The sequence below is a fragment of the Diuraphis noxia genome, unplaced genomic scaffold, assembly GCF_037042655.1.
Source record: "Diuraphis noxia isolate RWA-SAM2 unplaced genomic scaffold, SU_Dnox_SAM2 contig0001, whole genome shotgun sequence".
Lineage (NCBI taxonomy): Eukaryota > Metazoa > Arthropoda > Insecta > Hemiptera > Aphididae > Diuraphis > Diuraphis noxia.
In genome coordinates this window covers 1218469-1235978 of record NW_028301711.1, presented here as the reverse complement: position 1 = coordinate 1235978, position 17510 = coordinate 1218469, and the positions used below count along the sequence as shown (strand labels likewise).

At 28.0% G+C, this 17510-nt stretch overlaps 4 protein-coding genes and 2 pseudogenes across 4 annotated transcripts in view; 2 read left to right on the top strand and 4 right to left on the bottom strand.

Moving 5' to 3' along the window:
- The window catches only part of LOC149059157 (uncharacterized), a 244073-nt gene that overhangs the window by 15050 nt on the left and 211513 nt on the right, over nt 1-17510 (top strand). The gene's annotated exons all lie outside the window — the stretch shown is intronic.
- Nucleotides 6068-7921, top strand: LOC149059175 (uncharacterized; annotated as a pseudogene).
- Nucleotides 9794-10683, bottom strand: LOC149059174 (uncharacterized). Its single transcript, XM_089217985.1, has one exon. It carries the CDS (start codon nt 10681-10683, stop codon nt 9937-9939), a length of 747 nt encoding a protein of 248 aa, XP_089074111.1. The 3' UTR covers nt 9794-9936.
- Nucleotides 10705-11457, bottom strand: LOC149059173 (uncharacterized; annotated as a pseudogene).
- On the bottom strand, nt 11804-12439 carry LOC149059172 (uncharacterized). Its single transcript, XM_089218051.1, has one exon. It carries the CDS (start codon nt 12437-12439, stop codon nt 11804-11806), a length of 636 nt encoding a protein of 211 aa, XP_089074177.1.
- On the bottom strand, nt 15182-16834 carry LOC149059171 (uncharacterized). The gene is made up of 5 exons (XM_089216930.1): nt 16709-16834; nt 16195-16611; nt 15778-16106; nt 15455-15614; nt 15182-15389 (listed from the first exon to the last, which is right to left on the bottom strand). Exons 1-5 carry the CDS (start codon nt 16809-16811, stop codon nt 15283-15285), a joined length of 1116 nt encoding a protein of 371 aa, XP_089073056.1. The 5' UTR covers nt 16812-16834; the 3' UTR covers nt 15182-15282.

Below are 17510 nucleotides of genomic sequence, written 5' to 3'. Positions count from 1 at the left end.
TCCAGAATGCTAGAGGTACCTTGATAAAACGGCTTTAATGTGATAAAACACATTTAAAACATCTCTTTTCAGGTTACGTCATATTCACTCATATCATACAGGGTGTCCGGCGAGAATTTACCCATTGCGATATCTCACGAAATAATAGAGATATCAAAATTCTGGTTTAAAATATTATTTACTGGGATATGAAATACAATTATTTCATTTTTAAATTTATTTAATTGTTTGGGTAAAAAAGTTAAAAAATATATTTTTTTATTTAATTATTTCCAAAAAAATTAAAGAGCCATTTTGTAGTTTATTTTTCTGAAAATATTGACGTTTCAAAATTTTGTTTTCATTGATTTCCTGATTTTTAATATTTTTCTAGTTTTGAAGAAATAAAATATGATTAAAAATGTATAACTATTAGGAACACGGAAGATATTCGGCCGTCTGTATGGGAATGCGCGCGGTGCGGCGGATCACATGTTTGATAACATTACGGTGTTAATTAATAATTCGCAATTTTTCTCGAAACTAAAAAAAATATTAAAAATCAGGAAAATTATGAAAATAAAATTTTGAAACATCAATATCTTCAAAAAAATAAACTCTACAAAATGGCTATCTTCAATTTTTTTGGAAATAATTAAATAAAAAAATGTATTTTTTAACTTTTTTACCAAAACATTAAAATTAATTAAAGTATGAAATAATTGTAGTTCTTATCCCTGTGAGTCTTATTACAAAACCAGAATTTCGATATCACCATTATTTCGGGAGATATTGCAATGGGTAAATCCTCACGGGACACTCGCTGTATATGAGCATGTAAATTATGATAAACTTATAATATTAATACTTTATTTCCACAGATTATAATTTTTGTTTTTAATAATTAACGTTATTTGTAAAGCCCTACTTTTTAAATGAAGAAGGAAAGTAATATATTAGTCATGAAAATAATTACAAGTAACGCGAATGTAATTTAAATAAAAATATTTAATGTAGGGAATGACTAACGAATACCATATTTTATTACGTTTTAATAATAATAGTAATTAATCAAAAATTGATAAATCAAAAAACCGACTACCGGATAATATTCTAATACTGTATACGAATAAAAAACCTCTTAGACGTTTTTCGATATTTCGACATTTTTTCCCGGACCCAAAAGCCAAGTGGGTCCGTGAAAAGCGGTCGGAAAATCGATAAATCAAAAAACCGACTACCGGATGTTTTTCTAATACGGTATACGAATAAAAAACCTCCTAGACGTTTTTCGATATTTCGACATCTTTTCCCAGACCCAAAAGCCATGTGAAAAGTCGATATACGAGTACACAATTTTATGTAATCACGTAGTATAAAATTATTATTGTGTTATATAAAATTATTGTTATGGCAACACTGCGTAGTATTGCTGTTGTGATAATATTGTGGCAGTGATATGGACTTAGAAATTTTTTGACGTTTTTTTCTCCGGACCCAAAAGCCAGAGTTCAACCAGTTAACGAAATACAACTAATCAGCAAACTTCAGTATGACATAAATCCATAAATGCAAGTTATACAGGTAAAAAAATAAAAAAAAGAACAGTCAATAATTATTGTCAAAACACATCGTGAATAAATGAATAATTGTGACATTCGTGAAACAAAAAATCGCACAACACCATAGAGGGCAGAGGCATAGAATAAAAACATTAAAAACGTGTGTAAAATTAAATATTTTGAAAAATAACACGCATAACCTAGAATAGTCTAGGCGGCATCATGACAATCCGTTTTCATTGGGTATTTTTATCGTTTTGATTTTTGAGAATTCGACAGTATCTGATATATGATTGGAGAACTTACTATGGGTGAAGCGTACTTTCAATAATGAACATATTATATTTATAGAATACATACCTTGCATTATAATATTGATAACTTTACTGATAAGTAACGTTACGAAACGTTTCGTATCTATACTCCGGCCCAGGAGAGACCGAATATTCCGCGCATTGATATTGACGCTCGCGACGTCTGCCGGCCGAATTTCCACACAAATGCCAACGACGTTTATCGGCGATTGTTTCAGACCGGTTCACCGCACAAACGCGTAAGTTTTATGTAGCGCTAAATGCTAATCCATCGGCTCCCTAGCGCGCGCAACTACATAATGGGCTAGTATAGCAACAATTAGCTATAATAATTGATTATTATTAAATAATAATAGTTCGTAATCACGATCAAGGTCTTATATAATTACATCATTTACATCTCGCTTTTTTTTTAATAATATTATTATAATATAGTACTATTTATAATAGTATACACAGGCTAGTATCTTAAAGATACTACCCTATGTTTACTATTTTACCTAGACAACGAAATAAACATTGACTTATAAAAAAAAGTGTCGATATATGTCTGTGATTATTTATTCATATATAAATATAAGCATACAATTAATATATTAATACAAATTTGTGCACATTTATTAATTATTGTTATTAGGTACTATACGTACTTACTTGAATTATTATTAGTTTTATATTAATTTAATTTATAAAAATAATCATTTGATCATTTAGGATTATCGTTTCCTTATTCACGTTCACAAGTCATGTTTTCATTGGATTTGCCTTATTTGGGGATTTATAACGTATTATTTTGTATTCGTTTTTTCATTGAATATAGGTGAACTTGAGGAGCTATTTTCTTTTTTTAGCATTTGTATTTTCTACTGATTGTCATAGACCTGCACATGTTGTTTCATACTTCTGCGCATGTTTGTAGGACAAACCAGGTTGTGCATAAAACGCTTATTATTATCGTATCGTATTATCAATAGTAGAAATATGTCATGAAGCAGAAAGAACTTTTCGATCTTTTAATGTTTTTTTACCAAATATTAAACACAAAATGTTTAATAAAATAAAACACAAAATATACCAGAAACCAAATATTTTCAATGAATATATATATATATATTTTTATGTTGACTACCTTTATGTAAATTGTATGAATTTAAATTTTCTATAAATAAGCATTTTAACTTTTAATAAAAATATGAATTTTTGAAATATCAAAATCGAATTACACTAAAATTTCTTACAATCAAATACCTATATAGCTATAATACATGGATTAAATTTTAGTATAACTATACCTACACCACTTAAAATTATAACTTGCGTTAGATCATAGACAAATATATATTCAGTCTAGACTATTTTTTATAATAATTAGCAGGGCTTTGGACTTGGGACTATGTGCTTAAAATCACAAATATATGTACCTATTTAAGCATCCAACAATATAAAATGTGTGTTAATGTAAGTTATTCACAATTTTTAGAAGACATAAATCATGAGTATGCTTTAAATATCAAAAAATCTATCACCGTTAACTTTTTTTTACTTTGGTTAGGTATAATATATTTATAATGGTTTTTGTCTTTAAGTTTCATTAGTTTAAATGCTGTCCTTAAAAACAAATACTTATACAGAAAATTGAATTTCATAATTGTATTAATAATTTTTATACATATACAAAATGAATTTATTATGTAAATAATTAAAAAAATCCAATTTATAAAAAAAGATAAAATATGCAGTATAAATTTAAAAAATATGCATATATAGGAAAAAGTTGGAAATAGGTAGGTATGCTTAAATATGTGCAAAAAACTTTTCAAATCCAGACACCCCAAAACAAATTTATAATGAATCAGATTTATTCTATTTGCTTTCTGGACAAATGTTTTGCAAATTTGAAATTTGCAAATGCAAAATCCCGAGCCCTAATAATTATTTTACAACATTAATATCTTAATAATATAAATAAATAAACATATTTTATGTTATCAGAAATGACAACACTGCTAAGGTGATAGCTATGACCGCACCACCCAACCCCGCCAACCAGTGATGCTCTGTCTATGAGTATAAGGTCTATGCTGATTGTGTATGTGATATGTTTTTGTTATTTAAAATCTTTCTTTGATAACAGCTATTGCTCCGGGAGTACAACTCGCAGCATTCGTGAGTAATGAGTAATGTAGTATTGGAGTAGTACGTACCTATATCTACTAAGTTTATAAGTATATATTTTAGTTCGGCTGCCAACATATTAATGTATTACAATTACAAATACTTGAATTCAATTATTAACCAAATAGATTAATTATATTATAATTATTATACTATCAGTTAATTAGTTATTAGTATATATTTTATAGGTAATATAATATAAAAGTAGTATATTATATAATATAATACTACTTATATATACTATAATATATTATTTGTATATACTACTATTGTAGTATATAAGTAAAAGGGATACATACCTTTTTAATTTTTTTCAATTGATTCACAATAATATATTATTTATAATTATTTATTATATTATAATTATAATTCCTATTACAACACTTAATAACCAATGATTGTTCATAGTTGAACAAACGTTTAAACAAAACATTTGTGTGTTCCTTTTATTTAATTACTACACAAATGATTGATAAAAACTTATCTTTAAATATTATTTACATAATGATTGTTTATAGTTGAACAAATGTTTAAGGAAAACATTTGTGTGTTCTTTTTATTTAATTACTACACGAATGATTGATAAAAACTAATCGTGAAATATTAAATACCTAATGATTGTTTATAGACGTTAGAAAGTTAACAACCAAATATTAATATGTCCTATATTATTCAATTGATACACAATTGTTAGTACAACAATTCTGCTCAATATTCAATAACCAATATTTGTTTATATTTGTATAAACATTTATTGTTTAATATTTGAAAATAAACCATTAACAATTATTGGGAAAATATTTATAATGGCCATTTGTTTACTGGGATCATGCATTGATGATTTTCATACATATAATGAAGCAGTAAAAAAAAACAAAAGTATGTATGGTATTTATATTATGGCAAAATTATTATACAATTTTTTTATACAATTTATCACATGGCCAACACTTTGTTTTGCCAACTTAAGGCATTTTCAGGAGTATTAAAATATTTTACAAAATATTCCCTCAACTCTTTTGCATTTGTAGAAGCATTTCCTACTCCTCTTCTTTCTGATTCTTCTTCCATTCTACAACTCATAGAGTCCTCTGTAATAAAGCCATCCCTGTGGCGAACAAAATTGTGTAACACACAGTCTGCTTTTGTTATAGCTATCCCACATAGCAAAATTGTATTTTCAAAATATTGTTAAAATATTGTTAATACAAATTAAAATATTTGATTTAAACTGTCACAATATTTTAAAATATTATCAAAACATTTTAGAAATATTTTTTGGCAGGCGATTAAACGTTATCACAATATTGTAGCTAGATATTTTTATAATATTATAGTAACTTATTTTCACAATATTATAGCCATTTATTTTCACAATATTATAGTTATTTATTTTCATAATATTTTTGAAATATATTTTCAAAAAATTGTGGCTATATATTTTCACAAAATTGTGGCTATATATTTTTACAAAATTGTGGCCATATATTTTTATAATATTGTTGAGATATATTTTTTCACTATTTTAGCTTTATATTTTCACAATGTTTGATTTATGCAATTTCAAAGTGTTTATTATAGTATCAAATATAGTTTTTTAGCTATACAATAGCATAATATAACAAACAATTTATAGTACCGTAAAACGGGGTGAATAGGAACGATGGTGTGAATAGAAACAAAATCAGGAAAGTTATTACTTCGACGTCTCCCCGACTGAATATTCGTTTTATCAATATGAAACCTTCACTAAATCGAAAACACATTTGTACGAAATTCGATGTTCTCTAAACGTTCCGTTTATTTCTACTCCCATACTGATAAAAATTGATAAGCAACAACTGATAATAATCCTAATAATTTATTACGTATATCAACGGTTCTTGTTATCATGTAAATATTTTAAAAAATTTAATTTTTCTCGTTTGGATTTATTTCAAATATTGTTAAGTGTTATAAATCGTAAGTATTAATTAATAAAATTAATTTATGAATTTATTATATAGGTTAAACTGAATTTTGCCATTTTAGGGGTGAATAGAAACATTGTCATTATGGCTCGTACATACAACATACATATCAAAACGAGGACGGAAATATAAAAAACCAAATAAAAAGGACTTGGAAGCTGCAGTAAGAGCCATTAAAGCCCGTCAAGATACATTTCGAGAAGCTGAAGAAGTTTATGGGATTAGTTATTCGGTAATATTTCGTCATGTAAAAAATCCAAGTATTAAATCTCAAGGAGGGCCAACAGCCTTAACTGCCGCTGAAGAGAAGTTGTTAGTTAATATAATATTGGGTTGTGCTGAATGGGGCTATCCAATAGATAGATTTGATTTAAGATGTTTAGTAAAAGACTATCTTGATCGCCGTGGAAAGAAGGTTAGACAATTTAAAACTAAAAATATGCCGGGTAAAGATTGGGCAGACGGATTTTTGATCCGACATAAAGAGAAGTTATCCATTAGGTTGTGCCAAAACATTAAACGTGCAACAGCAGGAGTATCAAAAGAAGTTCTTAACAATTATTTCGACAATCTGGCCATATCTTTAGCAGGTGTACCTCCAAGTAATATTGTAAATTACGACGAGACAAATCTAACAGATGATCCTGGTCGCCGAAAAGTAATAACAAAACGTGGTTGTAAGTATCCAGAGCGTGTGATGAACCACAGGCCTAACCTAACCTAACCAAGGCGTCAACTTCTGTCATGTTTGCTGCTTCTGCTGACGGGAAGCTGCTTCCTCCATATATTGTTTATAAATCTACCCATATTCATGATTTATGGAGGGTAGGAGGACCAAAACATGCACGTTTTAACCGTAGTAAATCCGGTTGGTTTGATAGTTATTGTTTTGATGACTGGATAAAAACAATTGCCATACCATATTTGTCAAAGTTATCAGGGATAAAATGTTTAATTGGTGATAATCTTTCTAGTCACTTGTCAACTGATTCAATAACTTTATGTAAAACGCATAACATTAAGTTTATATTTCTGCCCACTAATTCCACACACCTCACCCAGCCGTTAGACGTTGCCTTCTTTAGGCCACTTAAAATCCATTGGCGCAATTTAATTGAACAATGGAAAAAAGGTGATGGGAGAAATGAAGTATCAATTCCAAAAGACAGATTCATATGTTACTAAAACGACTTTACACAAAACTTGAAGATAAGGCAGCAGAAAACATCAAATCTGGTTTTGACAAATGTGGTATTATTCCATTCAATAGAGACCGTGTACTGAGTATGATACATGAGTCCATCTGATACTCGGAATAAGACAGATGATGACAGTGTAAATTTCTCAGTTCAAGCTTTAAGTGAGTCGATCCAAGAGTTTTTACAGAATATGAGGTCTGTCCAAACCAAACCAAGAAAAAGAAAAAGATTGGCAGTTGCACCAGGGAAAAGTGTAGAGACAGTTTCCGATGACAGTGACATGGAACAATTTGAACAAGTATCTTCTTCAAGCTCTTCAGATACAGATGAAGAAACAGTTGAAGATTCACCACAAATAAGCAGTGTTGTAAAACATGGTAGAACATTCAATAACATAATCCCTATCAATACAAGTGAAGAAATCAATGTTGATGATTGGATGTTAGTTAGTTTTGAGCCAGATAATTATAAACCTTCATGCAGCAAAAATACAAGTTTAATGTATTACATCGGCCAAATTATAAAAAAAAAAAAATGAAACAATTTTTGTTGGAACTTTTTTAAGGAGTAAAATTACTAGGGAATTCAGAGGTATGGTGTATGGCTTTCCAGAGGTCAGAGATGTATGTGAGTTTAGCACATCACAAGTTGTTGGAAAACTAGAAAAACCAATTCCTTATGGCAGAGGATTATTGAAATTTAAGTATGATTGTAAATCAAGTTCCTAGTTAAAAGTATTACCTATGTATAAAAAAATATATATATATACCTATATTAAGTCTCAATTTGGGAAGGACACCCTAAAGACTGATTCGAAAATGTTTAAAAGACTATTTTTAATGATAAGTAACTGTTTTTATATTAGTTTTGTTTTTATAATTTTAACAAATGTTTATTAAAAAATAAATATTTCTAAATAATGTTTATTACCAAACTTTGTTATTTATTTTTAAACATTTTAAACCAAGAAAGGCTGTTCATTTTAATTTTGGAAATTTTCTTTTATTATATTTTAATTTTTTTTTTATTAAAATATTTGAGTTAAAAAAAAATAAAAAAAAAATGTTTAAATCAGAAATTTTGTTCTCTAAGTAGTATATATTTGTATGTTCACAGCCAGCTTTTCCACGGTAAAATTTTTTTTTCAAGTGGAAAATTCCCCCTTGGAGCACACTGATTTACCGCGTAACACAATACGGTGATTACACAAGATTGTCCACCTATTTGCCCCTTACACAAAAATATTTACCGTATCAACTATTTTTTTCCTTTTTTTAAAATTTTTTCAATCAAATATCGCTAATTTTTATAAAAATTATATTTCAAGTAAAGAACACAAATTATTTAATAAACTTTTTTTATTTTGTTCAATAAAATTACACAAGTTTTCTTACTTCTCTAGTAAAAGGTACATATTCTACAATACGATCATGAATTAATAAACAATAAGCAGTTACACCTGTAAGGGATTCCGATGCTTCAATTTCCAATTGAACATCCACTGCTGAGGCTGTTGCCGAATCATTCTGTTTTGAAGTATCAATAACTATGATGGGTGCGTTTGATAGAAAAGTAGATGGACTCAATATAGGGTTCCGTATACTTTTTTCATAGTACGATTCTTGAAATGATGTATACATATCATATAATAATGTAAAATTATTTTTTGAAAAATCTAAATTCAAATTATCATACGGATATGCAATCGAGTTTAGAAATACTTTAACGTTCGTTAGACTACAATGGTCGAATATACTACAATCTTTTGTTATTGTATTTTTACGACCTTTTTGTAATCCAATTATAATAAATCGTGGTTTTTCTAATTTTGAAGCGGTTTTCAAGTTCCATACTACTTTTTTAGTAGTTCCGAGTTCAGGATATTCAAAAGTTTCGAAAGATCTAAAAGGAATAAACAAACTTTTTTCTTTTTATACAAGTTTCAATAACTTTAACCTTTCTTCATCATCAACAGTAATATGCGGAACCTTCCAAACTATTTTATTTAATACAACTTTACCTAAAGCAGCAACTACATCACTTTTAAGGGTTAACGCATTTAAATCAGTATGACTTCGAGTTAATATTAATTCCAATCTTGAATTTACTAATATTTTTTTATAATCTTCAAACAGACCTAACCAATATTTCAATGGAATGCAAGCACTGAATTCACCTTTATCGTTTGTTATTTGTGATCCATTTTTAAAATTCCAGCCAGAATTTTCGTAACAATTATAGTTATCTGGTGTACAAGATAAGAATCCTTTCAGCGAGCTTGTGATTCCAAGAACACGTGTGCTATCTACTTCTATTCCATTTATTTCTAATCGAATTTGTTCAAAGAGGTATGAATAACCATTATTACACAGTTTCACTTTATCAGAATCAAATATTATTCCTTCTAAATAAATAAAGCTCTCATGTAGATACGGATAAACATCTGTTTGCTGTACTGATATCCGTATTTCATCATTATTATTAAACGATGTTGTGTACGGTGTATATGAATGATATTCAATTTTCGTTATTTTAGAATCCGTCTCGTACCGTGAACTTATATCTAAAATATCACTTTCAGGCATTCTGTTTTAATTGATAACCTAGAGCTTGCAAAATTTTTTTATTTTTCAACGTCAATTTTTTTACTTTATTTGATGTTACCGGTACCACTTTAGTCTTATGACTAGTTGAACTGATCTGAAGTAGCGGATTTATATTGAATTTTAATCCCATATCAAGATCCGTAACGTTTAATATGTAACACGATTGTCAATGCCTCACCAAAATTATCAATCGGATTATGATCTTGATCAACTAGCTGAACGGTTATCGAATCAATATTTGTTTTATTCAATTTGTAATATACTAAATTTAGCGGTGACTGAATTACTTTAGATCCTGTCCTTCCACTTGGGAAAAACTCGTAAATCGAATGACTTTGAAGATGGTTGCTGAATGATCCTAGAGCTATATAACACAATACTTTTATAGAATTAATTGTGTTTAAATTTACTGCTTTTTCCGATCGATGAATTGCATACTCTGATTTATATTGTCTTTTTTCAAAACCGAATACAGGTGCCATACTATATGGAATATCAAAGTGTAGTATCCCATTACATTTTATATACGATCTGAAATCATTAGGATCAACCGAAATTTCGAATGTTAATTTGGTTAAGTTTTCACTATTATAGACATCTATTTGCTTCTTAATTCGTTGATTAATATCTTCAATTTCATAACATCCCTCTTCCAATTTAATATGACACATCATAGGCATCATATCATTATTGTTTTCATCGTCAACTATTTCTATAGAAAATGTATTATTATTTTCATTAATATTTGGGAATGAATTAAATGACTGTAAACATAACAAAGCTATTTCTGAGTCCTCGTAAAGGTTTATAGACGGAAAATAATTTACAGATAATATGGTAGCATTCCCAGTTAAACTTAAAGTAACTGACTCATACATTACAAAATCTAAGATATAAATTTAATAATGAGATCCGTGATGTTTAATATGTAGAACAACTGTCAATGTCTCGTTAAAATCGTCAATTGGGTTATTGTTTTGGTCAACTAACTGAACAGTTATTGAATTAATATCTGTTTTGTTTAATCTGTAATATATAAGGTTTGACGGAGATTGAACAACCTTTGTTCCTGTTCTCCCAATCGGGAAAAACTCATATATCGAATGACTTTGAAGTTGGTTATTGAATGACCCATGTGCTATATTACACAATACTTTTATAGAATTAATCGTGTTTAAATTGGCCGCTTTATCCGATCGACGATCTTCATGAAACGGTCCACATTGTATCTTTTTAAACCCAAAAACAGGTGCTATACTAAATGGAATATCGAACCTAAGTAGTCCATTGCATTTTATATACGTTCTAAAATCAACAGGATCAATACGTACACTGAATGTTATCTGTGTCCATAGTCTTTATTAACTCGGAGTAACTCTTTTGCAATATAATTGTTAATATCTTCTATTTCATAGCATCCATCTTTCAAACTAAATTCAAAACTGCAATATTTTATGTTATGTTTCTTTGAAGGAATTACTTCTATTTTCAGTCGGTTATTAATTGGATTTATAATATTTGGAAAATGAATTGAACGTTTGCAAAGATAACAAAGCTATTTCTGAATCCTCGTAAATGTTTAGAGGTGGAAAATAATTTGCAGTCAATTCAGTCGATTTTCCAGTTAAAGTTAGTGTAATAGATTCATGCATTGTAAAAATTCAAGACATAAATGCCCACAGTTGAATGTATTGAAGTCTTGATAGTTAGAATAGTTATAAACTATTTTAAACTTTTTAAAATAACGTTGTAATTCAATTGGTGGAGGTAAATCACCAAAGCTATCAAAATATATGACTTTATCTTTATTTTTATGAAACGCTACCCAATGGCTCCCGTCGCCTGAAGATATGTCCAAGTTTAATATACCACATTCATTTACATACGGTTTTTTAGGTAAGTTATCACGTGAAAACACTCCACGGAAATGATTGATTTTCAACTTAGTTATACATTTTATAATATCTTCTGACGAAAGTGGTCTGTCAGGTAGCGTATTTAACAGTTTTTTTTCCATACCTTGTTTTTGTTTAAATTTAGACCACTACCCTTTTTTCTTTTTGAATTTTGAATTGCATTATACACACTAGCACCTCCAGACATTAAGCTACCAAGTGCTGACAATCCCGCAAATATAGGTATTAAGGGAATTACACCTCCTGTTTGTCTCGGTGGTAAAATCAGTCTTTTGCTACCATTTTTTTTCTTAGACATTCTTTTTTTCTTTACTGCTATCATGAGATTTTTTATTTTTGTAGCACGTTTCTTTTTATAACCCATTCCTATTTTTCTTTTAGCTTTCATCGCGTTTGTTACCGCGTACGCTACCAATTTCTCTTTTCTAGGAGTGTCTTTTGCTTTAAATCTTTCCCAAGCACGGTTTTCTAACACTTTATCAGCTATATGTCTATCGTCTATATTTTTACTCGCTGCATACACAATATCGTGATCACGACAAGCAGCGTCTAATGGGTTTATTCCTATGTCACCTCGATTTAATCTTTTTTTTAATTTTGTACCTGGCCCACAAAACTGATAACCTGGAACATGGGATTCAAATGGAAGACTATTTATAAGAGAGTTTACAATACCTTTACCAGTCTTTTTCGATTTACACTTTCGAGTTGAACGCATCATCAACAACTGAATATAAAATAAAAATCTTCGAGTATTTATAAGAAAATGAATTTAATTGAACAGAAAGATAAATTAGAAATAAGAAATGTAGATGTACAAATATCAAAAAAACCATCAAGACATGGTTCGTTATTACCTGATACTATACGTGCTATATTAGTTGGTCCTAGTGGATCGGGTAAAACAAATATAATGTACAATCTAATCACACATGAAAACGGGTTAAGATTTGAAAATATCTATTTATACTCTAAAACCTCTAATCAAGAAAAATATGTTTTGTTAAAAAAAATAATGGATGATATACAAGGTGCTAATTTGTTCATATTTACAAACGCAGATAAAGTTATAAAACCAAACTTAACCAAGAAAAATTCTATTATAATTTTTGACGATGTAATATGTAATTCACAGTCTGTTATTAGAGAATACTTTAGCATCTGTAGACATTCAGGTGCTAGCTCTGTATTTTATTTAGCACAAACATATTCTAAAATACCAAAACAGTTGGTAAGAGATAACTCAAACTTTTTAATAATTCTGAAACAAGATGATATGAATTTACGTCATATATTCAATGATCATTCGTCGACAGATATGGATTTCTCAGAATTTCGGAAAATTTCTCATTTATGTTGGAATCAAAGTGATTATGGGTTTATAGTTATTGATAAAACTCGAGAAATGAATAAAGGAAGATATAGATGTGGTTTTCATACGTTTATTAAAATAAAATAATTATATATAATATATATAAACCTAACCTAACCTATATATATATATATAATGTAACATTGTTATTATCTACATAGTCTTGCCAGTGGTCATACGATACAGTAATATTGAGTTTATTATTTAGTATGAACAAAGAAAAGGTTTTGCTGAAAAATTTAATAATATCAAAAAAAAATATTAAACAAAAAATAATGGAAATGAAACGTGGTATTATAGATTCAGATAACTATTTCCGTGAAGCATTTAAACCGATAACTGAACCACTCAGTACAAAAATAGAAAAAAATACATCGTGTAACTTACAACTAGCTGATTATAAAAATGCAGAAACCTCATACACTAGTGGTGAAAATGAAGATGATGAATTAAATTCGACATTTGTAAATTTTTTTGAACGTCCTAAATCACAACGTTATGATAAATCTTATGGTTTACATTATGATAGAACTAGTGATTCTTACAAAATAGGAGATTACTCTGTAACTTTTAGCCATGGTAACTTACAGCTGCTTAATAAATACTACCCATGGACATTAGGACTACAATCTTTATTATGTGAGAAAGAACCAAAAAATACAACTATACAAGATATGGAATCTTATTACGATATTTTGAAAACTTCTCGAGTTCATTTAAAAGCGGATGGGAAACCAAAAACCTCAAAGTTTCATAAATGGGCGACCGTTGTAAAACCTCTCTACGAAAGAATGAAAAATGAAGAAAAACAGTTAAAGGAAGAAATAGTTAAAATTAATAACTCTAGAGCTCTTCGGATAAGCTTTAAACAATTAAACGAACATTTATCTAGTTCGAGTGCTAAACGTAGTAATGTTCATAATAATACAACCATAACAAATGAACCATTTGATTTTAACCCTACAGCAAACAGTTCTATGTCTGTAGATCCTCCAGTTGAAAAGATGTTTCCCGAGTAACAATGTTGGTGTACATTGGGTGCCCTACATCAATTTTTAGGTTTTTGTTACCATGCTATAACGGTTCACAGCACTGTGTTTTTGATCAAAATTAATACCAATTTATTACATGGGAAGCACCGTGCTGGTAAAACTCAATAGTCGGTTCAAGAACCGTTTTAGTGTGCAACTATAACTATTGTTCATTTGTTAGACTAGAGTCGGTGTTACAACCGTGCTAGAGTGAATAAAAGTACAGTGTCGTAGCCGTGTACAAGTGTTGAAAAATACCGTGCACATACAGTGATAAAAAAACAAAAAAAAAACGCAAACTCTTTTAGGGAGTATGACGGTTTCGACCCTGAAACACCCTATCATCCTATGCTTTAAAATCCTAATTCCTACCTATCGGGCCACTATCTTAGATAGAATTCTTAGGCGATTCTATAGTATTTAAATATTTTTGATTGTTGTTATTTAAATAACATTGTACAGTTTATACATAATATATATTATATATAACTATAAAAGGAAATTTAAATATAAATTCCTTAAAACTCATACCACACCTAGGTATATCTGGAAAATATTTTTGAATAAAAATAGAAAACTTGTAATAAGAAAAATAGGTAGGTACATTATTATAACAATATTTAAATTTTGATATAGAACATGTTATTATATTATGTAAGAAAAAATAGTATAAACATTAAACATATATTATTATATTTAATAAAAAGAACATACCTAATATTGTAAACTTGAAATATTTCATCATACATAGAAAATATTTTTGAATAAAAATAGAAAACCAACTTGTAATAAAAAATGTAAATATTTACATTAAACCTAGGTATATTATTATATTTAATAAAAATAACATAATATTATAAACTAGATATATTTCATTGTATATAGAAAATATTTTTGAATAAAAATAGAAAACCAACTTGTAATAAAAAATGTAAATATTAACATTAAACATAGGTATATTATTAAAGTTAATAAAAAAAACATACATAATATTATAAACTAGATATATTTCATTGTATATAGAAAATATTTTTAAATAAAAATAGAAAAACCAACTTGTAATAAAAACAATAGGTACATTATTATAACAATATTAGCATTTTAATATATAACATAATATATTACCTATGTACCTATATGTAACAAATAGAAACTGGGCTATATTATTTTTTCAACACGTTTCAACGAATGGCGGAGATAATTGTCACACACTTTATGAAAAGTTGCTTCATCGTCCGAAGTTAAAATAAATCCAGACAATGTCTCTGCAACAAGTAAAATAATTAATTAATTTAAAATTTTATTTTATAATGTAGAATAATATATTTACCATAAATCAATGAAAAGAGATTCAGTTTCATGAAATTTTTTTTGGTTTTACCTTTGTAGCTATATTGCGATAGAACATTTGGTAGAAACAAAATATCTATGGCACCACGTATACTTCCACTAAGTGACAATTTTCCAACTTTCAAAAGAATGAATGATTTCTAATAAATGTAAATCATAAAATAAATATAAGTACCTAACTATACCTACATATTTTTTATTTAATTTATATTATAATACTATATACAATACTATATAATACAGATATTAATTATTTAAATTTATATACAATATTGATTTAAAAAACATAAAGATCATTGTTACCAATTCTTCTCTAGAAGTTAACATATCAGGTGAACTTTGACATATTAATGATTCTACTGTTTCAAGATTTTCAATAGTGTTTATTGGAAGGAGATCCATGAATGGTGATGGCAATTTTGGTGTAGGCATTGCCAACGCTCGTACTCTACTGTCTGCTGCTAATATTGCGTCCAACTTTTTGCAATTATTTTGAAGAGCAGAACTCAACCTAGCGTTTACTCCATTAATCATGAGCAGATGAGTCAAAATCTTTTCATCTCTTTTTTTTTGTTTATCCTCCTGCCTTTCAAAACACTTAAGTACTTCTTCTAATTTTGAGCAACAACAATCTAATATAAAATTAAAATAACATACTATAATAAATGTAAATATTATTAGAGTAATGATTACAAGTATAATTTTGGTTTTATTCATTACCTTTAGTTGACTGATATGTAAAACGATCACACACTTTTTTTGTTAAGTTACTCTCATTTGTATCACAATCTTCTATTTTATCATCATACGACATATCACTGTCATTAGGTGATTCTTCTGTTTGGATTCTAGGTGAAGGTGTAATATCAAATAAATTTCTCTTTTTAGATGTGGATGATGCAGGTATAGACATGTTCATGATGTTTTTTAATTCTTCATCGTCATCATCAATAGAAAATTCATAATTTCCATCAGTAGAATTTAAAAATGATGATAAGATGACAATATCATTCTCATTATTTGTCTTTTCATCACTGCAGATTTCATCAGATTCTGTATGAGTGGTTTTATTGGCTTTAAGATCATTGTCAGATAAAATCGTAGTAGTTTCAATGCTAACTGGTGTAGATGTAAACGCTTTTAAAATAACACAGTAAAACAAAATATGAATAGTAAAAATTGTAATAATGTTAATTTATAAATACCAATAAATAATCATACTATATATAGGTACCAATTTCAGAAATTTCATGATTCATTTTTTTCATTTTAATTAATGGTGGACTAGGCAATTTATGTGGAACTTTAACATTTGTTGACACTTGATCGACACTCATTTTTAGTTTCTTGATAAAATTTGAATTTGTATTTGGAATTTTTTCACTTTCTTTATCACTATCATCATTATCATCAGGGCCAGATAAAGCTTTAAGAACTCTTCTGGCTTGCATTTCATTATCTGTAAACATTTTAATTTTCCGGATACAAAAAAAAAATGTTACAAAAATAATTTATCACTTACCAAAAGGACCAGCAATTATTTTTATTTCATAGTACACACCATCACATTCATTTGGATCCATGCAGTTTATAATCATTTTTGAAATTTGAGTAGAGGTAAATTTTGGATTTATTTTACTACTTTTAGTATTAGGAAACCAACAAGTACCATAATTTAAATGCATTTTGTTGATATGTATCCAACTGCTTGGCACATGCTGAATTTCATTTGACTCAAGAAATTCAACAACAGACCAAGCCCTATACAAATATAATGATTAATGAATCTATATGCATGTACTTTTATAAAGATTAAAGATATAAATTTTCAATTTTAATTTATATAATTTAATATGGATTTAAAATATAAACCAATTTTACCAGTTTAACAGACATTTTTATCGTTAAAGCATTTGTTTTATTTGAAAATAACAATAACAAAAACTATTTAAATGGTTTTAGTAAAAATATTGTGAGTGGTTAGATACTATAAATGGCATACAACACCAAAAGATATTATAAATAATGTCAAGGTA